The sequence below is a fragment of the Passer domesticus genome, chromosome 3, assembly GCF_036417665.1.
Source record: "Passer domesticus isolate bPasDom1 chromosome 3, bPasDom1.hap1, whole genome shotgun sequence".
NCBI classification, from domain to species: domain Eukaryota; kingdom Metazoa; phylum Chordata; class Aves; order Passeriformes; family Passeridae; genus Passer; species Passer domesticus.
Window position 1 is genome coordinate 18,514,193 of NC_087476.1, and position 24,694 is coordinate 18,538,886.

At 37.7% G+C, this 24,694-nt stretch overlaps 2 protein-coding genes across 5 annotated transcripts in view; one reads left to right on the forward strand and one right to left on the reverse strand.

The window, feature by feature from the left end:
* TRAPPC12 (trafficking protein particle complex subunit 12) overlaps positions 1-9,635 on the reverse strand; it is a 51,010-nt gene extending 41,375 nt beyond the window's left edge. Inside the window, exons 1-3 of one of the 2 annotated variants that reach the window (XM_064412021.1) lie at positions 9,503-9,635; positions 7,563-8,770; positions 4,306-4,422 (exon numbers count right to left, since the gene is read on the reverse strand). In XM_064412021.1, the coding sequence (XP_064268091.1) occupies positions 4,306-4,422; positions 7,563-8,765 (1,320 nt within the window). In that variant the 5' untranslated portion in view covers positions 8,766-8,770; positions 9,503-9,635. Of the gene's footprint in view, positions 1-4,305; positions 4,423-7,562; positions 8,771-9,435 lie in introns of both variants that reach the window. The other variant, XM_064412022.1, reaches the window with a different exon arrangement.
* EIPR1 (EARP complex and GARP complex interacting protein 1) overlaps positions 9,559-24,694 on the forward strand; it is a 73,721-nt gene continuing 58,585 nt past the window's right edge. For all 3 annotated transcript variants that reach the window (XM_064412023.1, XM_064412024.1, XM_064412025.1), the window contains exons 1-3: positions 9,559-9,709; positions 18,279-18,362; positions 23,220-23,352. In XM_064412023.1, coding sequence (XP_064268093.1) covers positions 9,668-9,709; positions 18,279-18,362; positions 23,220-23,352 — 259 coding nt within the window. In that variant the 5' untranslated portion in view covers positions 9,559-9,667. The remainder of the gene's footprint in view (positions 9,710-18,278; positions 18,363-23,219; positions 23,353-24,694) is intronic.

Genomic DNA, 24,694 nt, shown 5'->3' on the forward strand with positions numbered 1-24,694 from the left:
CCTCCCCTATTTATAAGAATAATTTATAACTCATTAAAGTGACTATGTATGTTATACCACTGTATCCAGGTTTGTTATATTTGAATATATATGCAAAAGCACACATTACTCATGTGCAAAAGTAACAATATATGACTTTTAAAAAATAGACTCAAAGGGAGTTATTAACTCTACATTGTAACACCATTAAAGTGATTAAAATGTCCTCCTCCACTAGCTATGACATGCTTCTCCCCTGTAAATTACATTGGTAGAGCATTTACACACCAGTTAAGAAAATGTAGCTAGTAACCCTTTCTTGGTCTAGTGGCTTGAGGACATTATTCCATATTTACAGGGAACATTACATATTTACAGTGGCAAGATACAGCAGTCTTTTTGTAAGTATGATAACTCTGAAAGACTGAATTCCTCTGGCTGCAGGCACCTTACAACTCCAAACATCAGAAGGGCCTCTGGTAAGCAAGATTGTGCTGTTTGTTCAAATGAGGGTAAAAAACCAGGCTAAAATATTTCCATAACAAGAACTAACACAATTGCAGCTTGCACCTTGTATTCGCGGCTGTAAAACAAAGCAACACTGTGACGAGATCTTGCTTACATTTAATGCATGTTCCCATGCCAGATTGATAAAACTTTTTAGAATCTGAAAATCCAGATTTTCTGTTTTCAGTTCAAAAATATAAAAACTTATCCAGTACAGATTTATAACTCTATTCATAAATTATTATAGAATTATTGTGCAGAACTGCTCCAGCAGTCCCTTATCTCTTTAAAGCCCTGAAGTTGTAAAACTAATTCACCTACACCACCTCCACACTGCTTTGCTAACTGTACAGCATTTCCAATTCACTGCTGCTCATTCCATAGAAGAAACTGAAAATGTGGAAGTACAATTGTTCAATAAACCATCTTTGGTTTACTGGCAAAAATGTCATTCAAATCATCTAGAGAGCAAGTTGATGCTGAACAATTTTGTTAACCAAGTTTAATAATTTGAGTTCAGTTCCTGGTGAAAAACTATTCATCTTAGACATGCTGGTGATCTCATCAGAAAAGGTGCACCTTTTGAAGTTTAGCTTACCAACTTCTTGATAAATTTTGTTTTCCGACAATTAGATGTACTTGAGGAAGCTTTTGCAGACTGCATTATGATCCCCCCAAAAAGACATCAGTCTCCAACATTCTTTGCTGCAAGCACTAACTGCATCTTACCCACAGAAGTGCTTTTACTTAAATGTTTTTTACTGGAACTTTTACAGGAATGCGAGAAGGTACTACTCCAGAATGCACACTGGAAACAGTCCAATATAAGCTATTCTGTTGTAGCCCTGGTTAAAAGAGGTGGTATCTTCATTTGTAGATGTACCCTAGGAGGCAGTACTGTCAATATGTAAGGACCACGTCACTAAACAGGGACCAGATGATTTACAATATCAGTACAATAGAAAAGGTAAAACACAAGGCAAGTCATGTCATTTACAATGAGTTCTGAGCAGTGACAATAAAAAGATGTTAGTTTCAATTGGGAGAGAGTCTGAGAAGAGCTCCAAAGATGATTACGAAGGCATCCATGATGAGATGATTAGAGAAGGGTTATTTTTTCCTTTAAAAAGAAAATCTGGAAATGTCATGGCTGTCTGCTCATACAAAGTAGCAGGGGAGAAGAAGCAAATATTAAGGAAAAGAAAAATTACTTAAAAAGCAACATAAGACCAAAACAAATTACTGTAAACAACTTTAGCTTTGATTAGAAGAAAGATTTTGAGGAAGGACTGATTGGAATGCCTTTGATTAACAACAAAAGGAATAAGCTTCTGGAATAGCCTTTGAAAGTAGAAGCAGTATATTTGTATTTATTAAAACAGCCAAATAAGACAACAGAATTAATCATATGGTAGAATAGAAAAGCTTGAAAATTGCAGCTGAAGACATGTGGTTTGAAAATTTGGTATACTGGTAAGCATATTTTTCCATCCGCGCAGGATTAAAATAGTAACTAGACACTAAGGAAGCAGTTTCCTCTGAAACCCCACACAGGGGTTTTTTTTGTTATTTCTTCTTCTTTTTTTTTTTTTTTTTTTTTTTTTTTTTTTTTTTTTTGTCCCCATAATACAATGGAGTTTGCCCAAGTTCATCTGAGAATTTTATCCTAACAAATTTCTTCATAAGAGGACTAAACATTCACTTTTGGTTTCAGCTGTCACTAGTGTCTTCCTACAGCATATGGTAATTGTTGAGACTTTCAGATGGACACCCATCTAGGGACTGTACTATTAGGTCTCTATAGACTTGAGAATTCAGACAACAACTCACATGTAAACATCTAAATAATAGATATCAGTCTGAAGGTGAAATTTATCCTAATTCTAAGCATTTCTCTTTTGCACTCCAAATGCATTCAAAATACATTCTTCTAAGTTGCTGCAAGGGATCGAATTGGGTGACACAAAATCTCATGTTCATGTGTAGTACAAAAGAATACCAAATAAAGAGTTAAGGGAAAAAATCTTAACTTTATGGAAACTGCACAGCAACATTCCCAATACTCACTAGTTTTTAACTAGATCTTAATATAAATACTGCCTGCAAATTGCCCTTCGTATGAAAAGGTTTATTCACTGAACATATTTGGTCAGAAATTCTCTCATAAACAAAGTAAAATTTGTGACTAGTAACAAAGTAGTTATTATATCTCATTCTGGTCTATTATGTACGTAAAAAGCATATATATATTTTAGTTAGTATCATCTAGCATAGGATTTTAATGTTTTTAAGTCTGAAACCCCTTTAACTTTACAGACTACAGTCAATCAGAAATAAATTTTCCACATTTAGACTTTAAGAAGAAATGCAATGTTTGCAAAGGAAGGAAAAAAGACCAACTAATTCTCATCATAAAAAGAAACTAATTCTACAAATGAAACTGAGAAAGTTATTTTGCATACTCCAACCAACCAACAGCTAACAACTCAAAGCCTTGAAAAACAAAGAACATTCTAACTTCTATCCAAATGGTTTCAATTTTATAAAAAAATCCACCTTTCTACATAAGGCAATTAAGAAAAAAAAACCAAAACAAAAACATAAGTAGCATAAGTAACTGTAAGTGCAAGAAGTAACAAAATATCCTACAGCTGCAGACTGCCTCCTAGCTCACTGCCTTGGGTCTAAAAGCTTTAACACTACTCTTCTGATGCTTAAGAGCAGGCTCAAAGCAAAAACATTGTAATTAAGGTACAAGATGGTCTGCCCCACAGAAGAATATCTTGCACAAACACCACTACCAGGCTAAACAGAAAGGCATTTCCCGCACATCAAAAATTCTCTTCCAGAAGATGGAAAGTGTGGAAAAAAAAGCTTTTCCTAGTTAAGACACTGGTGGGTGCAAGACTTTTGCATAAGATTATTTTCCCCTCTCAAGTCAAGTAAAACATTGAGATCAACAGAAAAACATGTGTCTAGGGTGGAGATCACAATCTGTTTTTTCATCTTTAGTTTCTAAAATTACCTCTGAATTCCTTTACCAGTGTTTGCTGCGACCTGCTAGACTATTCCTAACACGACAAAGAAGTAATCTCTTTTGAAGCTTTACATGTAAAGTCACACAATTAAATTAAAATATGTTAAATAATAAATACAGCCTGTCCTGATAATTCCTCACTACTTTTCCTCAGTAATTTTTCATCAATTTTTTCAGAATCTAAACATTTTGTTACGCCATCAGATTAACTAAGGCTCAGTCATGTAATAGTAATGGATTTTACACAAGAACATGATGGTTAAAGGAATAAGGCAAGGTTTACAAGGCGGCTAGACACAACTATTTTCAGAACAGAAATATTTACTTTAATGCAAGAATTAAGCTTTTCTCTGTAAGTAATTTGCTTTAGTTTTCTGCACTGAAGTAAAAAATCAGGCAGTTGAAATTATCATACCAGTTACAACTTTTACATCTTTTTGTAAAACACTTAGGTGAAAACATAAGTACATACACATGTAAACAAAAATATTATTTAAATCTGTTTTTGCAACCATTTGTATTACATAAAAAGTCACAGTCACTTAAAATAATTTTTTGTAACTTTTGCAAGTAAAGAAACATTTACTATGTGATTTAAACCCAAATGGTTAAACCCCAGTGTCATCCCATTAAAGACTATTGCAGTTTGGCTAGTACTATTGAAGGGTCAGGAATAGACTAATACACAGATTTTTTTCCCAGTTTCTCTTCAGTCAGTAGCTCCCAATTATCTTGAGAGAAACACAGTATTAAATATATATAATTTGATGATTGTTACTTACAATTAGCTGTTTCAAGCCTACAAATGACTGCTCTACAGAGTTGGCATTTAAAACTTGTCTCTTCACGGCAGCCTGCTCCCCCAAGAAGCGAAGCATTAGGTCTTTGACAGCATCTCCCTTGGTGTTCATGGAAAAGAAAAGGAAAACACATAATGAGATTATTTAAAACAGTATTTCAGCAAGATAAAATGTAGAATTAAAACTGAGCAAAAGAGTTCTTTCCTCTAGAGAAATACAAATTTTCCAGTATGTTACATGTGTAATAAATTGGAATGAAAACTTCTACATGTACTCCACATAATTTGCTATATTTTTTCTTCCATGTATAGGTTTCAGTTAGCATTGACACATTCAGATTTACTTGCTTTTTATACTATTGTCATTCACAGATCTTATAAAACATTCCTCAAAGATCTTATGAAAACAAGAAAGTTTTACAGGTTTTTGTAATATATGTTAACATTGAAAGGTGCAATCTATTGATCAAAAATAAACATGCACACAGTAAGTTAGCCTTAAATATCCACAGAAAATAAACTTTGAGAGATCATCAAACAAAGTAAACAGCAATCCTTCAACAAGTGTTTTAAATTTCAAAAGAACTAGCTGCAGGCATCAATCAGAGAAACTGGGCTATCTGAGTTCAGTAGCTGTTTGCCTAAAAAGAGAGCAAACTGTATATAATAACAGCAGAGCTTAGCTACAACAAAGACAATTGACATTAAATGTTTCAACTTTCTCCAAGGACAGTGATGGGACATATATTTGTGTTTTCTGTCTAGTTTCTTAAGAAATGAGAACTAGTGGAAATTTTTTACCTCTAATGATGTCACTTACCCATGAATAAACAACAGATCTACCTGACAGAAGAGCCCAAAGAATTAAGAAAAGACAGTGTGTGCAAAATGACATAAATACAGAAGAATTTTTACATCCCCCCAACAGTACTTTGGATCCAACAGTCCTTTGGTGTAGGAAACAGTAAAAATGAATGTAATGAAACAAAGGACAATGACAGAAGAGAGCAATTCATGAAAAAAAGGCATAATGGAAAGAGCATAAAAAGCAGCACTCAGATTTGTTCTGACACTTTGAGAACACTGCTACAATCTTTACCATACACAACCCAACAGTAAGTTTAAGAAACAATGCTTTTTAAATGGCTGTCAAGAAGTAGCATGCAGCTGAAATAAAAGTCGTTCAGTATTTTTCTTGGTGTGATTTATTGACATAAGACTTTTCTTACAATATACTTCCTGAGCAAACAGGGCAAAAAATTAAGTCCCAAGCTCGTCAATACATATAATGTGAAACTTCAGTCCTTCCCTGAAGCACACTTAAGAGTTCACTCACTGCAAATGCATTTTTCAACCAACTTACCTGTCCACTGCATGTAGCTAGGTTTAACATCTTGCATTAGCATTCAGCATTAGCAAACTATTCATATCAAAGCTGTAATGCCCTTGTTGGAAGCTACTTTGACATTGAAAATATACCTCCCACAATGTTTCAGTTTACATTTCAAGCACTCTACAATTACAGTTACAGTTAAATACACAATTTGCTATACTATGGAACAATGATACCAATCTAGGGGATGTCAAATCAGTCAAGGCATCCACTCAGGCACTCAGGAAAAGCAGTAAGTGAAAGTCAGGAAAGTTTTCTAAACATAAAGCACTTCAGAACTTGTCCCTCTGGACATGTCTACAAAACTCTTATAAATTTTAAACAATGAAGAAAGCTTTAGGATTTCCTTTAATTCCATTGATGATTTTACATCAGGTCTTTCACAGAAATACATCACACGGACATTCTCAAACATTTTCCCTTCAATTATGTACTAAATGGTGGATCTGCATATTTGCACATGCCCAGATTTAGGGAATCATCAGCAGAAACAAGCCTTTAATCCCTGACTGCACTGAGGAAGGAGAACTATTGTAAAAAAGGAAGCTTGCAAAAAGGAGACCATCATCCCTGGAGACTGCAGAAGGGATCACTCCATCTGTCTAACCAATTAGCTGTCAGGAGAGAAAGAGTACACACTGGAATAACTCATCAAGGTCTAAGGGATATTTTGGGTACAACTGGAGGAGGAATAGCTTCCTGTTATAATGTTTCCTTTCACACTTATTATTTGGCTCTGTGATAACAAACTAATGTTTCAAGATAAAGCAAACCCAAGAAGCAGCAGCAGTACAACATATGTCTAAACTGGTGTTTATTGCTCGTGACAGAAACTCAAGATTTTTCAGATAATTAATCTGCAACTCTGGACCTGATTCACTCCAGAACCTCTTCTGATAGCTCCGGCAGATTGGGAAGCTACTGCAGACTGCTCTCTGCTTGTATTTGACTATTGACTGATGGTCTTTGTTACGCATAATTAAGGATTAAAGCATCCAAACTCTCAACACCATCTATCTACACAACAATTCTATTATCCAGAAGCATAGTAGGATTAGCCTGTTTCAAGAAAAAAAGCCAAAACATCATGATGGTTAGCCTGCCTGAGCAGCCAGGATAAAACTACTTAAGGAGAAATCCTGAATACACGTGAGTAAAATTTCCCCAATATTGAAAAAAATGCTTTATGCCTTCTCACCAGTTAGAAATTGATAGATGACAAAAAATGAAATTGATAGATGACAAAAAATTACTTTTCACTACCATGTTGTTTATTTTGTGATCTCCTCTAATTAATTTTGGGGTTATCCCTTCCCAGCAGCTTGCTGCAGCACTCTTTCTTAGAAGTTACACCTTTCCATTACTTAGGGAAGACAGAAATTATGCCATTTCAGTCTGTGTTAACATTACTGAGACCACTGTGAACATGAGTGAAATTATTTCCCACTTGATCACAGCAGGGAATTCCACAAAGCTGTCTGCTCTTAGCCTCTGCAGCAGAGCTTTGAGGTTGTGTATATATTCTAAAGGTGAGTATTACCCTACTAACTCAGAAGACCAGAAATAAAGTACTTAAAAATACAAACAGCTTTGGCTTCTACAGAAACTGTCAACAGTGGTTTTCCATACAGCAAACAAATGTCACTATGAATAAATGAGATCTGGTTTTAGCCTCTTCCTGCACAAGGCAGCAGTGACACTGCATTTTCTAATTAGGACTGAAGTAATACACACAAGGTGACCATCCCCAACAATATGAAGTACTATGACACACAAATTATTGGACAGATCTTCTACAGTATTTCTAAAATATGATCACAGAGGAAGATACAGTGACAGACTCTTACCTGGATATTATCGAATTTTAATCCAGGCATGGTGAGATTCTCCTTGTCTATGAACACGGCGCTGTATTGTTGTGTAGCAACTGAAATGAGAACATTTCTTGTCTCCTCACTAGGAATCCAAGCATCATTTCTTCGATCTAGTTCACTCATATTTAAGGCTGTGGCAAATGGGTCATCACTCCCAGCAAAAACAGCTTGGATTTGTGAGAATGGCTTGGGGGATTGAGTTATCTCAAGAGATGATGGGGGACCACCTGCTTCAGGCCTCCCATTTTGCACAGGGAAAGTAGGGTTGGATGAAGAACCATCTCCACCATTAGAAAGAGAGGACATTTGTTCTGGAACTGAAGAGCTTGCATTGGGATTACTAACAGAAATAAAATTGGATGTCGTAAATGAATCAAAAAAATCAGAAGCTAAAGTATTAGTGCTAACAGTGTCACCAAAGAACTTGCTTAGACTAGGACTTGGTTGAACCACCTGTGGATTGTACTTCACTGGAGTCTCTATTATACTACTAAAACTGGGAGATTTCACCATCTGAGGCTCAAAACCATCAGGCAGGAACAACTGTGGCTGGGAACTAGCATTGTTTGCTTGGCTGAAGATGGTGCACACAGGAATGGGCTCGGCCTCAGAAGATGGTTTGGTAGTACTGGGTGACAACATTCGGTCCTCAGGTGTGCTCTCATCAACATTATTTGGTTTTGTTTCAACAGAAACGTTGTTTCCCAACTTTGGCTCCTCCTTCACTGCTTCCTGAATTGAGTCTTCCTTTAAAGATGCCTGATCATCTGTTCCAATCTCAGAAATGTCTTTAGGAGTTTCTTCATGTTCAGTTTCACTCTCATTACTTAAAAACTCTTTATCCACTTCTGTTTGTGTTTTTTCATTATCTTTAGCTTCCATTTGGTCTACTATCTCCTGAAGACAACCAAGTTCACCTGTGTCATCTTCACTATTGTTTGGGGAATCTGAAATAATGACACTCTCCATCATTTGCTCATTAAGTTTATCTACAAAATTATTTGAATCCTCTGACACAGTTTCATTCCCTTCAGACTCAAATTCATCTCCACCAAGATCAATGGTTTCCTCATGAAAGAGAATTTCTTCCTGAGTTTTCTGCTGAACTATGTCTCTGCTGTCATCTTCACCCGAGGTGCTCTTTGCATCCTTAGCATTGCTTTCATTATTCTCCATAGCAACTGGAAAAGGAAAAGCCCCCACCAAAACAAGAATTGGTTTTATTACTTGTATATTGCTCAGGTGTCACAACAAAACTCCTAAGTACCATATAAACAGTGAAATTCTTGCTTTAAAAAATCGTGATTTCATTATTTCACATCTTCCCTTTGACATTTTCCATTTAATGTCTAATCACAGAATCAATTCTGAAAATTTTTTCTCTTGATTTTTTCTACATGTCGTAAAACCATTGAGATTGAAGACCAAATGCCTCCCACTAAACAGTATCATAGAATGGTATCACAGAATGGTTCGGTTTGGAAGGAGACCTTACAAGATCATCCGATTCCAAACCCTCTACCATGGACAGGGATACCTTCCACTAGACCAGGCTGCTCGGAGCCACATCCAACCTGGCCTCAAATTAACTCCTCCAGGTCCGGGACCTCGCCCGCTCCCCCGGGCAGCCTGCTCCAGTGACTCAACATTTGCTCTCCCGGTCGCAGAGCCCCGCTAGGTCCCGTTCCAGCAAAGCTATGGCCGGTGCAGCGGCCGAGCAGGGGCGGCCCAGCAGGAGGGGCGCTGGGCGGCCGCAGCCCCGGCCCGGACGCCCCGCGGCAGCCCCGGCCTGCCCCACGGCCTCCTGCAGGCACAACCCCCGTGAGCACCCGCCCACCCGAACGACCCTCAGGCCGCAGGACCGCTCGGTTCGCTCCCCTCCGGTTCTCTCCCGTCCCGTCCCGTCCCGTCACCTCCGCGCCGCCGCCGCCGCTCGCCCCGCACAGCGCCTGCGCTCGGGCCGGCCGGGCGGGGCCGCGCGCGCGCAGCTCCCGGAAGCGGCCGAGGACGGGCCGCGCCGAGGGTCAGAAAGCATCGGACGCGCCGGCGGCTGCTCGGCTGGGCTTGGGGGGGTCGCGATGGAGGACGACGCGCCGGTGATTTACGGGCTGGAGTTCCAGGTGAGCGAGAGCGGAGGTCGAGGCAAGGTTGGCAGGTGGCGGTCCTGCCTTCGAAAAGGCGCTGGCCGCGGGGTCGGGTGTGTGTAGCGGGGCAGAGGGAGCCCGCCCGGGGAGGACCGGCGTTCTCCCTCCTCCCTGAGCCGGGACCGGGATAAAGCCACGTGTCCTGGTGGCTTTTGGCTTTTGGCAGCCGCGCTGGGGCGTTTGAGGGTGGCTGGCCGGGAGTGGTTCCCCGCTCAGAGCGAGCTGTTGGCAGGGCGGGTGCGGGGCCCGCCGGGCTCCTTCTTCTCCTTCTCCCTGTCCCCGCCGGGCTCCTTCTCCCCTCGCACCGCTCCCCTCTCCGCCGCTGGAAAAGTCTTTGTCTGGCGCTGGAGTGGTACCAAAGTACTGTCAAAGAAATCCTTGATTCTGCCTTGTCAGAAAAAACCCAAAAAGATTAAAAATTGTTTTTTTTTTTTTTTTTTTTTTGAGGAGAGAGCATAGAACTGTTTCCAGTAAGTTACTAAATTTAGTTGGTTATGCCCTACCATGAATCTGCGTGAACTTTGCGGGACCTCCCTGTGGGGTCTGTGTGTGTGCATTTGTCCCATGCGACAAATCTGTCCATCACATCGGTATTTTATGCCTGTAAGGAAATGGAACTGTTTAACTCAGAAGCTTATTGATCCTCTTCTTAGATGAACACAGGTGTTGTGTTTAATGAGGTTTTGGTAAGTTCTGGGAAGGCAGAATGAGAGGGATCCTAAGTCATTCTTCCTCCACTTAAGGGCTTTGCTTAGCTTACTCATGTGTTGTGGCTGGCTTATCATCACTAGCCAATAGAGTAACAATACCTGCAGAAGAAAACCACCTCTGAACAAAGCAATTCATTCTACAGTAGCTGTAGTAATAGAAATATCTACATGTGCAGTTTTTTTTTTTTCTTTTGGCACCTTTGCTAAAGTCTTTGTGAAAAGTAATGTACAAAGGTTCTTTGTAACGAATGTCCTGCATACTGAGTAGTGTGCTCTATAGTCCTGACTATACCAATAGATTTCATTAGCAAATTTTGTATTTTTTTGGTTTTCCTCTTGTATAGGAGCTGCTACATAATATTCACCTGCACTAGATGTTGACTCTACTGAAATCAGATAAATCCTGATAGTATGCTGTTTTGTATATAGCATTTTGTGATTGGTTTGAGATGGCTGTACAAGTTGCAGCCAAAATTAATGAAACTTACACTTAAATCTCTTTTGCAGAAGAGAATATATATCCTGTACTTAATAAAATTCATAGTTCATTTTTAGTAAGTCACATATAATCCATATTCCAGGAATTTGGGCAAGGTAGTCTGTGTTTTCTGGGACCTCCATGGACCTGTGTATCCTGCATCCTCCCATACCATCTATCTGCTCCACTCTTCTCTCCTGTGAAGTATGTAACTTGTTGGAGTTGGCTGGCAGGAGGATAAAGCAAAAGGATGAATAAAGTGGCTGTAATAAAAGGAAAAGACTTTTAATACAGATCACTTAGGGAGAGGGTGAGGAAAGAAGAGATGATTTATGTGTAAGTCAAAAAGCGTAGAGATGAAGGCTCTGTTGCTGACCTCCATTAACTCCCAGTGTGTCTTTAAAACATTGCATCTCTATGCTTTTTGAAAATGGAGGCACTAATATAGAAACTTAAACCTAAAACTGAGCTAATTTTTTCCAACTTCTGTCTCCAGGTTTAATAAGAAAGATGATTATTCTTTTTTAATATAATTTGTTCTGTGTTGCTAGATAATAATTGTTAGCTGTATCATCACAATTACTGCTTTTTGTATGAAAGATCTCTTCAGACTATTTTTTCAGTCAAGTTTTAAAAATTTTGGCTTTGCTTCTTATGTCTGGGCTCCAGCAGTCAGTACAAGTGCATCTTTGGCCACTGATGGAGAAAGTGTAGTTGTGTAAATGTGCTTTTCATCTGCTCTAATGTGACCATGTGTATAGGAACATAAAGCTAATTCCTCCTAGGCACTGTCCACCAACTAACTTAAAATTATTTCTGCATGTTTTTTGTTCATTTCCATGTACAGAATGTGTTCTGATGTATTGGCATATATAAGGTAACTTAGAATAATGAACAAATACATTTTTATCTTTTTTAATCTCTTGAGTGTCTTTGTAAGTGATATGAACATTGTACAGACATGCAAATTATGTGTGAATTTTAGGGTGTGTGACTCTTTTTGTGACTTTTAAAAAGACAATCTCACCTTGGTTGCTCTGCTTGTCTGACTGCAGTGAAAATGAGAAGATTACAGTGGGTGGTGAATGAAAATGAGAGATGCTGCTTGAATTAAGGTACTGAGTGATGCAACTGTGGCTCAAGATGATGAATACAAAGCAACAGCAGCAGATGCAGAACATTTCAATACCAAGGTGGTTTTTCTGAAAGGAATCTTTGTGAAAATAATCAATATCCTCAATTAGAAGAATTGATGAATGAAGTCCTAGGAATATTACTGAGTGCTGTGTTGTCAGTGAAATTATGTTGTTCTTGTCCCATATAGAGCTGACCTGGGCTTTAATCTGAGATACGTGGTATGTCTACCCCATGTTGAATTTGCTTTCATTTTCAGGGAGTCACAATTTTCCCCATGTTTTTCTTGAGGGTTTAAACAGTGACATTTTGAGCAGGTGTGAAAGCACCACTGAACATCTCAAAATACTGTGTTTGCCTTAGTTTAAGGTTGACTGGATAACATTTATAGCCCTGGAAATGAGCAGTGGGGAAGGGTGCTTTCTGGGATAGACATTTGCCTCAAGCCTACATCTTGCTTGTTTAAAAGCATGCAGAAACCAGCCAGCATTATGAGATGAGGGAACAGGAACATGACTAATGTCAGAGAGTGATCATTTTGGAGTGTGTGTTTGGCACATTTAATGGGTTTTGGGGATACCACAATACTGAGCTGAATTTCAGCATGCTGGATACTCCTACTGTATGGTGCGTGTCAAAAGTACATAGACATGGAGGAAAAAGGATAATGAGCAGGAGGCAAGGACCACAGAAAGCTGCCTGACAGAGCACAGGGCCATACTGCCCATGGGCAGCTCCAGCAGCTCCCTGAGATAGGGTCTGGCTGAAGCAGGCTTGAAAAAAGTGCACTGATGCTTTCGATGGAGTTAGTGGTCTCTGCATTGTGGTCATGGTGCTTCTTGAATAAGCGATTTGCCTATTTTGTGTTGTCTGTTAGTTGTTGACAGGTTTTATGAATCTGAACAGACACTTTTTAGGACTTGCCTACTTGCAAGAATAAGATGAAACTTAATTTTCCTGAAGCCAAATGTGTTTTGTTAGAGTAACAAACTTAAAGCAAAATACCAACTGAAATAGATTGTGGAAGACCTGCGACCAGTGTGTACACCTGTTGTTGTCAGTATGTTTTGGAAATAGCTCAGCTGACTTACCTGTGATGGAGTAAAAGCCAGGTGTAGATTTACTAGAAGTGGTAAAAGGAATCTTCCCTGGAAAATGTGTGTTGCTTGTGAACTACCCAGGGAAAGCTGTGCTGGCTTTCAGGCTTGGCTGTGTTCCTGGTATGGGAGTGCAGAGACTGGAGCTCCTATGGGCAATGGTGTTCTCTTCCCTGGGGGAAGCTTTTGTGATCTCCTCTGGGTTCAGGGAGAGTGGCCTAAGAATGTACTTAATAATTTTGGTCCAGCTGTGGAAGATTTACTTTGAAATTTAATCAGTTTAAGAAACTGCCTAATAATGTCTTACTAAAATTCCTAGCTTTTGTGTCAGTTCTCTTTCTTCTCTAAGATTACTGCCTCATGAGTGCCAATCCTGTATATTTTAATTTTAAGCCTTTGTGGTTTAAAGTGTTACTAGAGGAACAGAAGTAGCTAAGTGGCAAAGCTCTCTTAACTAATCCCCCAAAGATCTTCATAATGCATGAAGTGAAACAGTTGGAAAGTATTTTTTAGGACTCTTAAGCAATTAGTAGGCTCTTCCTAGTGTTAGGTGTAGTACAGAATAATGAAAATATAAAGATACAGGCAGGTGAACTTGAAGGAACTTTTACATGATGATTGTTACCTTCATGAGAAATGAATGAGTTTTCTGAAGATGATTGTGCTAAGCAGTCTTTGTCTGTGGATTGCATTTGTTGCTGTGAGGGTTTACAGAATCTGTCAATCTTTGGAATAGGGTCAATGCACTAAATATGTTGGTGGTGGGAATTCTGGTGCTGTGAAAGACTTGGGGAAAACAGCTGTCTGAGAGCATTGAAGGTCACCTGGGCATGTGTGCTGCCAACCTTTTCACAGATAGTCACTGCAGCTTATTAGAGACACTAAGAGAGTCTCCTACTGTGGTGGGAGAAACAAGGCTGTCTTCCCTAAGTAAAAATCAAAGTGAAAATTACTTGAAAATTGAAATTTACTTGAAAATTGAAATTGTGCCAGAAGGAAAAGTAACATCCATGACATTAGCAGCCTGGGGCTTGTCTAGGGGAGCAGGGAACTTACATTCTGCCTCCAGAATGAGGCATCAGCAAATCCAGCTCCTCACCGCAAGTAGCAGTACACTGGTCCTGGTTTTCAGCATAAGCAGTTGGTCAAATAACTTTAAATTCACATTTAGGGATTGCAAGTCAAATACCGTATCCTTACATTTTGCATTGTAAGTTCAAGGTTTGTTAGTACAGATTGGATGAATTTCAAATGATGCCTGGTTTGAAGAATATTTTTTGTTTGTATTTAATGTAATACAAATATTCAGATGTTGAGGTCTGTTTGTTTTCTTGTTTTTTAATACCATTGCAATGCATCAGCACAACATGTGTTGAGCAAGTACTTTTTTGTTTGTCTATTAATGCCCTAAATAGTAACAGTCAAATTAACAAAACAAAAAAAAAACCACACCACAACTTTGTGCATTTGGCTGGTATTTCAAAAGATGTTGAAGAGTGAAAGTTTTTCAGAAGAAATTATGTGTAGAAGTTAAGTGTAGAGAATCAGTGCATTGCAGTTCCATAATGCACTTTGTTTAAACCGACCTTCTTTACCCTTTTGATGTTTGCCATTGTGTTCTTCTGGATCATCTCTTGGTGCTGTCAAGTACAATAGACGCTATTTCTTTTTATCCAAGGTTTTTATTTTTCTGCAGCTGGCCTAAATTGTCAAGGGCAAGGTAGAAGGTGATCTTTGCTCAGCATCACACTGAGCATAGTGTAGGCATAGACATGATGCCCAGTCTCCAGTTAGAGAGAGTCTCCTGCATTCTTCTACAATGATTGTTGTTTCTTTTGCTTTAGTTTGATATTACTTGCTGTCATTGTTGTGTTCTAGGATGTTAAATGTCCTTTGCATGTGTAGTTACTGTAGTGGATTTGCAGTTCAATTGTTGTCCTGTTTTGTAAAACTGCTTGCTTTAAACTATGCACATTTCCTCACAGGGCTGTTGATAAATATGAAATCTGGACATGTAGCCAAAAAATTCTTTGTGGTTTGCAATGTTTTAAACTTCACTCACTAATATTTTTTCCTACAGTTAGGCCTTCTTTAAAAATGAAATTATGTAATTGCATAGATTGTTGCATTGTCTAGCAGTATTGGTTAGGTGGGATGTTGAGAGCATGTGTATGGATTACTTGTTAACTTGCTGCTTAAGTCTTTCAGATGTCTATTCTGATTATTTGCTAAGCTTTGTGCCAGTTTTTTAGTAAGTAATAGTCTAATACCTTGGGTAGAATCTTAAAATAGTTTAGGTTGCAACAGACCTTAAAGATCCTCCAGTTCCAACCCCTCCCTGCCATAAGCAGGGGCATCTTCCACTAGACCAGGTTATTCAGAGCTTCATCCAGCTGGGTCTTGAACTCCACGGATAGAGAATCCACAACCTCTCTGGGCAACCTGTTCAGTGCCTTACCACTCTCACAGTAAAGAATTTATTTTCTATTATCCCATCTAAACCTGTCTTCCTTCAGCTTAAGGCCATTCTCCCTTGTCTTATCACTATGTGCCCTTGTGAAAAGTCCCTTTCCACATAAGCTTGGTAGTAAACTTTTTGGGCTATATACAGTTCTGTGTTCTGTGGGTACAGAGTTAGAAAAAGAATAATTTCCACTGGTTTAGATTGATCAATATTCATTTTACTACACTTTTTTGCTTATTTTCTATCTATGAGCTGTAGTCATAAGGCAGGATGCTTTATGAAAGGTTCTATTTGCAACCTGCTCTGACAAGATGACAAAGTTAGGGCACTTTCCTTGACCTTGACAGCACTCTGGATTCAGCTGTGTTCTTCATTACGAGGATTACTTGGTGTCTTCATCCATTGAAAGAACTTCTTTTTCTCTCCAAGTAACTCAGAGTAGACAAAATTACACATACATTTGTGCAGGACACAAGTGAAAGTCAATTGTGCTGATATTGATATTATGAATCAGAGTCTTCCTAATTTTTGAAGGCTTGGCAAGTTTGAATTTTGTATCCTATGCATGGATGTTGCTGGGGTTTTTTGTCAGGGAATAAACAGTAGTGTTTCTTCTTGTGAAATATGTCTAATTTTTTTTTTTCTCATGTCCTTTTTTTCTTTCTATCTGAAAAATGGAAAATTATTTTACAGAAGAGCTAGAGAAGCTGATGACATAAATGTTACTATGTATTTACATAAGTTTATTTTGGGCACTTTGTGTCCAACTTTATGCATTTTTGAAAGCAGCCTGACCAGACCTACTTGAAAAACTTTGAAAGGGCTGGAAACCTCTTTTATTTCTTCATCTTATTAAAGATTCTGGAGGTCTCTACTTCTCTTTGATGTATAGAAACAACAGAAGCTCCTTTGATTGAAGGAGATACATAGCTGTTGGGTCATTTCTAGTGTTTTCTCAAAATAGTTTAAAGCAGGTCTTTTAAATGAAAAGAGATGCTTGCAAAGATCTGCAGATGTAAATTCTGTTAAAGACAAAAGCTTTTCTGCAGTCATCATGGTGGACTTAAGTTGTGTCTGTCAATCAAGAACATTCTATGCTTGTTGTAGATGAATGCTGCATAAATAAGCAAGTAAAGAAAATTGGTGTGGATTCACAGTGATCTTTGATCTGTCTGAGTATTTTGAACACAAACTATTCATTATGCTCTCTAGTTCTTTTTTCCCCCACTATATAGATATTATAAATGTAGGTATAGGCTAGTAGCTTGTTACTTACAAGCTTGTTGCATTTTTCAGCTTATTATGCTCCATCTTACACAAAATATTACACTGTTTAAATTACACATTTCAGATAGTAGGAAAGAAATATCTGCTCTATAGAAGTCCAGACTTTATTCCGAAAAATTAGTTTTTCCTTATTGCTACTGCTGGACAATACCTTGCACGGCTTTGCTTTATTTAAGAAAAGTCAAATATCTTTAAGTTGCTTTTCTAGAATTAAATTGCTCTAAATTTGGGTATTGGGATCTAATATATTCCAGGTGTTCCCTTCCAAGCTTTTAGGCATCTTTTTAATATCAATTTGAAAAGAAGTTTCAAATAGAATGACATTGAAGTGTTCCTGAATCTGAGGGTAGCAAGCTTCACAACAGGATGGCAGTAAGAAGGGCCATTCAGCAGTTACCTGAATCCTTCATCGTATTTGCTTGAAATATTTACCTTAGTGTCTGGAGAGATCTGAGCTATTTTATGCCAAATAGGATGTGAATTACAGAGATTTATTTTTAGATTAAATAATTCACACTGAACAATATTATTAAGGGTATCTTTTGCATGGAGAAATGGCAGATATTCCTCACAATATATAGTTGCTAAAAATGCCTTTGAGTATTAGTTTACCTTCCATTTACTCAAAATTATCCGAGTCTCTGCTACTGACTAGAGCAAACTAGTGATTGTGGTTTTAGTTCAAGCTGTGCTTTGTTTATCAGTGTCTTCCATGGCCCTTAACTGCTTTGCTTTGCATCTTCCAAGGCTGTGGTTGGTATAAGTTGAAGAAGCAAGGCAGAGACTCTAGCAATGCTGTTAACATAATACAACAAAGAAATAACATTATGACAAAAGTTTTAAAGATAAATAACAAATGACTTGTCCCATCATTTAGACAATTCTTATCTCTAATCAGCTGCAGGAGAAAAGAAGAGGCTTCATTTTTAATTTGCTTCTAAACTTGGTGGTTAATGATGAGAAAAAAAAAATTTCCCTGGCATACTCAACCTAAGTGGTGTGAAAACTCTTGCAAAAACAGTCTCTTCCTTGGATATTGTATTGTTTTTTAACAATAGCTAAAAACTGTCCACTGTTCTATGGGTTTTTTTCAGATGATAAAGGAAAATTAGTTTGGGAGAGATGCTGCATTTAATGTTATCCTTATTATAAGGAAGATCAGGTAATGTATTTAGCACCTGTACTCCTCAATCCTCATGAGTATGAGAAATTGGACAAAAAATTATTAAGCAAAATAGGTATAAAGGCCAAGAAAGTCTGCCATTGGTAAGAATTAAATGCTTAAAATGACAATTGATATATAAGTTTCAAGATTTTTGCTGAAATTAATGTGTTTTATTAATTGTACTTTTCTAATGGCTTTCTTCTTCCCTAGGCACGAGCTTTAACACCTCAGACAGCAGAAACAGATGCAATAAGATTTTTGGTTGGAACACAGTCTCTTAGATATGATAATCAGGTAATTTTTCTGTCAAATATCAGTTGTAATTTTTTCCACTCTTTGTAGCATTGTTCTGATATCAAACCTCTTCCTTTCTCCCCCCTGTTGAGTATGAACATTGATAGTCAAGTTGAAGACTTCTGTGGGTAGAATGTAAAGATATTGGAAATGGGAGTGGATGAAAACTGTGTGTATTTTTGGAATATCATATCCCTCTTCTAAATTGTATGGTTAAATCAGATTGGTTTAGTAAAGAAACTGCCATGTTTTTGTTAATTGGAATCTATGGATGCTCTGGAGCTATCTTTAAATCCCTGAAGAGATGCAAAGTAAAACAAAAGTCTTTAAGCCTTAATTACTTCTAATGGGACTCCTGGTACATGCACAGTTCAGTGTATGTGATGCTTCATAAAGTGGATTTTTCAATATTCATTATTGGAAATCAGCTGTGTCCTTTCTGATCATTCAAACAATTCAAATTAAAATTTGAGTGACTTTCATGGCTCAGTTTCTATTGGGCTGTTTCTTTTGAAGCTAAGTGTGTGAGTTGTAATTGTACAGCAAATTTAAATTTTGTGACTGAATTTCAGTAGAAATCATACTGAAACAAGTTCTTGAGCCTGAAAGGCTTAGAAGGCTGAGTGCAGATGGCAAGGCTTGGGTGGCAGGAGAGCTGCAGTGGTGGCCTCTGAGAAGAGGCCAGGGGTTGCCTGTGCCAAACACAGCTGGTTCCAGTGAATCTGCTTCAGGACACAGGTGAGTCAGTTTCCCATGAAGACCCTGTGCTGAAGCAGAGGAGCAGAGTGAGATGCAAAGAGCATCAGAGAGAAAACACCCATAGCCACCACTGCCCTACATTCCCCTGCCCCACTTGAAGGGGTCAGGGGAGTCTGGGGTGAAGTTCAGCCTGGAAAGTGGGGGAGAGAAGGTACTTGTTTATTTGATCTGCCAATGACCTAATTCATTCACCCAAGTCAAGTCTGTTTTGCCCAGAATATTAGTTGGTAAGTGACCTCCCTGTCTGTAGCTTGGCACATAAACTATCTCATTCCTATTCCTCCTGGTTTCTCCCCCTGTCTTTCCTGGGGAGGGCAGGTGTCTGGGTGGGAGTCTGTTAGCCAAGGCTAGCACCCACCACAGAAGCCCCTGGCACTGAATAGAGTGACTGACTCCTTTGAAAATGGCCTGTAATGGGCTGCACAAAATGACTTGGAACCACAGCTTTGGGATGTGTAAGCTGTAAACTCCCAGTGAGGTTTTGAACTCATTACTCAATGATAATACTGGATAAGTCTCAAGAAAAGTTATTCCAAGGCATAAGGGGGATGGAGTATTCAGTTTATTTACATTTCAAGTAGTATTGGGCAAAGAGTAACAAAAGAAGTGGCAGACACACTTAGTTAAAATTAAAAGTTCAATGCACAGAATTATGATTTTGATTGTGCTGTCTCTTGTTCTTCAGATACTTGGTATAATGTGATTTTTTTTTTTTACTGTAATTTCTGTGATGGTTTTATAACTTGCTTAACTAATTAAATCCTGATACAAAATTGTTTTGAAGAGTCGTTCTCACCAGTTGATAGCCAACAGATCTTGAATAATTTAAATTTTCTGATCTTGCTAAGTTTATTTGGTATATCTATGTATTTTAGAAATGTTTGTGTATGTTTCAACTTTGACTATGCTTTTCATTTTCCAGTGGATAACGTTAACAATAGAAATGCAGGACAATTTCTAGTGTATTCACAAATGTTTGGAGGTTATTAGCCTTTAGCTGTGCCTCAAGCCATCATTTCTTCTCAGCTAGTTCCTCAATCCCCAAGAAGTGCCCTAGGCTCAGCTCATTATAACTTAATTCAGCACTAGGTTCTCTACATTTGCTTAAAAACTTTTTTAGTTATCTGACCAAACTTATGAGCTTTTCTTGCAACACTTAATACTTTACTAAGTCCTGCACAGCAAGAGGTTTTTTCATGTGCAGATTATTTCTTCCCTTCTGGTCATGGGCAGGTGTAGTGCAAATGAAAGAGCAATAATTTTACAGCTGGCATGATAACTTTTGCCTCATTGAGGTGTATTGCTGTAGAAAGCAATTTTAGGTATTCGTAGGAGAACATGTTTCAGGTGAAAATATTTTCCTATTTATACTAGTATTTCAAAGGAAAGGAAAGTTTTTATAAAAGTTTACATTAAGTTAAATATTTGACATATTAATAGTGTATAGTACTTGGCATTTGGTCCTCATAGCATGCTTCAAATGGTTTAAGAACTAGCACTGTGTTCTGTATGGTGTAGTTTTGGGACTTTTGTCCTCAGTACTTTCATTGTTGCTAAACTTAATGTGTTTATTGGATGCATTGGAGATTTCCAAGTATGTAATTTATTCTTTCCTCAAGTAATTCTCACAGCTCTTCAAGTTATTTTCAGTCTTGTGTCTTCAAACTTAAAATACTAATTTTCATGATTTATATAATATATATATAGTGCATTGCATCTGCTGCAGTCAGCACCTCAGACCTGGTGTTCAGTTCTGGGCTTCTCACTGCAATGAAGACCTTGAGGTGCTGGAGTGGGTCCAGGGAAGGGTGATGGAAATGCTGATGGGTCTGGAGCACAACTGTTATGAGGAGCACCTGAGGGAGCTGGGGTTGTTTGATCTGGAGAAAAGGAGGCTTGGGGAGGGACGGGGGTTTCTTATCACTGTCTACAGCTACCTGAAAGGAGGTTGTGCCAGGTGGGAGTCAGTCTCTTCTCCCAGGCAGGAGACAGAACCAGTGAGAAGAAATAGCCTTAAGTTACACCAAGAGAAGTTTAAGCTGGATATTAGGAAAAATGTGGAAAGGGTATAAAGCACTGGAAAAGACTGCCCAGGGAAGTGGTGGAGTCATCAACCCTGGAAGAGCTCAAAAAAGTGTGAATATGGCACTTGAAAACATGATTTAATGTTTTAAATGACATGGTGGTGTACAGTATTTGGTATTCAAATACTTCCTATGAAATTTCCGTTTTCCTTAGTATTTAGTGAAGTGACTATTCCATATATCATGTCATTAAATAAATAGGAAGATTCTTAGAAAAAAAAAACACTGGGGGAATTTTTGCAGTTCTTTCTGTTCTTGTGATCAACTTATTCTGGTAGGTAGCGTTGATTGGCTGACATAGCTGTGAAAGATGTAATTTTTGAATTTACAAATGTGTACAATACTGCTGCATAAGAATTAAATTCCGTATTTCCCAAGAATTTCAGTCTGGGCCTTTCATGAGCTACCTGTGTGTTCCACCAGTTTAGAGCTGTCTGCATTGTCAGCTGAATCAGAAATGTAACAGCAGAGAGAGAGATTGGTTGTCTGTGCCTTCAAAGGGCTTCAGGTGGGGTAAAGAGCACTCCCTTATGTGCTGACTGACTTTCAACCTGCTTAGTGTGGGAACAGATGTGTGTGACTGTAGCAAATGGGGTTTACATTTATGGTTCACTTTCTCAGGTGAAAAACTTGGCCTAAGCTGTCAAAGGAGACTCAAAGCAAAAACAAGGTATGAGGTTAAACTGATCTTTTTTGTCAGTCTGAGATGGATATACAGTTGTTAGGGTAGATGGAAAGTGTTCTTGTTCTTGAATAGATTCCTAGGTTCAAGGCAGCAAATGAAGTCTCAAAACACAACTTGCTAATCAGCTGCAGAGGCAGTTCTATGCCTGGGATGACAAAATGGAAGAATTATATAGGTGATGAGGTCCAGGATTATATTGGAAGGAGGAGTTTCTGATGACTGTTTGGGCAGTAAAATGAAAGGTAATATGTAAACTCATCCCCTTAAAAATAATAGTGTTAAGATGATGTTGAGACCTGTATTGCAACTTCTGTATTGTAAGAAAATCTTCTGTATTTCTGTATAGCTAAGATTTTTGCAGTGATTCAGTAGTTAATTTAGTTAACTTGATTCAGTCATGATGATAGGATAACTCTTGGCTTTTTTTTCCCCTCTTCATTGTTCACCCAACTTTGAAAATTATTTTTTACTGAGGATACAGTTCTTCAAAATTTGTGAGTCTTCTGAATTTATTTGTCCACTGTTGTGCTTAGGGGAATTAGTGCCATGAGTAAAGTTCGTTCTGTACATTATGCCAGGCTAAAATCTTTCTAAATTCCTTGTATTTCTGCAGCAACTACAGAAAAACAGCTGACTAAAAAAGGGAGGGAAAAATGATAGACCTATTAAAAAAAAATGTAGCAAAGAAATCTGCAACAAACAAAAATGAAAATAATAAAAAGCAAACTTAGTTCTGTCTTTTGAAAATATTATCTATATATTTAAATATTACTGTTTTTCTTCATATTTCAGTACTTTGTTTCCATATAGTATGAAATGAGTAGATTTGTATTTTGATAGTAATATGTGACTGCTAAACTGAACTGTTTTTTACTGTGTAAAGTACTTGCTTCAAAGAAGAGCCCTTTCCCTCTCTCTCCTTCCTTCTTTGTAGATGATTTGAATTAGATTGTTTGGATGCAGCATTGGTGCAGACATTTAGACTAAGGATTGTAATGTTGTTATTTTTGTTTATTGCTATGAGAAGTGTTGAATTGTAATACGTGGCTTATTTACTATTAACCATAAAATGAAAAACCACCTTCCAGCTGTAAGTTTAAAATTGAGAATAAGCATGGTATTTCCTCAAACAGGGAAATTTTTTGTGTTTTCCTAGAAAAGTTAATCCTGCATGAAATCAATGATATAGCAAATTGTTAGTATAATAATTAATTAAATAGATATCGGTTATAAAAATCTCATTAAATTGTTCCATGTAGTCATTGTGTATAATTAAGACCCACAGGAAAACATTTGAAACCCTAATGTTCTATTTTATTGTATTTGCAGATTCACATCATAGATTTTGATGATGAAAATAACATTATAAACAAAAATGTTCTCCTTCATCAAGTGGGTGAAATTTGGCACATTAGTACAAGTCCTGCTGATAAAGGTGTACTTGCAACCTGCTACAATAAAAGTAAGTCCTTTTTAAATATGCTGAACTTGTACAAGTGCTTTGGTATTTTTGAATGTGTAAAGTTTAAGCCTCTAGCTAGGTATAGACACTTTCAGTTGGAATTATCAACACAAGCATTTCTAAAAAAATCTGCAACACTTTTACTTATACTTCACTTGTGTCATATCCTTAGATTATCTTGGTTAGAAGTCAACTTCTGCATTCATGTTAAGAAAAGCAGCAAAATAAACCTTATGTTTGGCTGATGAGTGCAAAGCATTCCTGTTACTTTAAGCATAATTTTTATTGATGTTTGCTTTTGAAAGTGCAAGTAAATATCTTTCAAAATGTGCTGGTGTCAAGCTTTACTTAAAACTGCAAATGAAGTTTCTATGTAATGTTATTTTTCATATGTGAAATGCAGGTATGCCTATAGAGAGCTACAGCTTCTTACCTAAATATTTCCTCAGTAGGAATGTTCCTTGTCTAACTAAGCTTACCATAAGTGCACAGCTTTTGAGATTAAGGGTCTCTGCAATTCCTGAGTGAGGCAGGTGTGAAAATTTTCTGTCATGAGGCTTGAGAAATCCACTTGCATCACTTGGGGAAGGGAGTGATTTTTCTCTCTGACAAGAAATCTGAGGTGTCAATTGAAATAAATATTATTTCATCTAGTCAATATTGGTCTGTTCTTTCATGGAAATACAGTTCAAGAGTATAACAATTATGGAGTGAATTTCAGGCTTTGCACATCTGTGAACAGTTGTAGAGATGTGTGTTCCTGCTGTTCAGCCTTCTGGTTGTACTAGGGGGAGGATTCCAGGATTGCTTAGTTCTCCTAGTTCTTTTGGATTGAAAGAAAACTGATAAAATTTGAATTCTTTCACAAATTTTAGGTGACTTTCTAAACCCAGTGATAGAAGATAAGTTAAGTAGATTTTTCCATTGAAATGATAGTAAGCATTTTGATTGATAGCCTTTCTGTGAGATTTCCAATTTCCTTTATTGGACCTAATAAATCACATGAATGTTTTCAATTTCACATTATTTGTGTTTTAGATTTATTTTATCTGATTTCTTAATATTCTTCTCTATTGTTTATTCTTCATGCATCTTACTTTAGAATTATCATCCATTAACATTCTGCAGTAGACAAGTTTCATTCTCAAATGGTGATTACTGGCTCTAAGTAGCAATGTATAGGACTGAAAGCACACAGTGTGGGGTTCTGTAATAAGGAATACTGCATTCAGCAGACAACTTATTTCAAGTATGGAGCCAAATTAAGCCATCAAAACCTTTAGAACTCTTAATGTATTGCATTTCTTTGTTGTTTTAAAAAGACTCAACTCATTTTCTCATC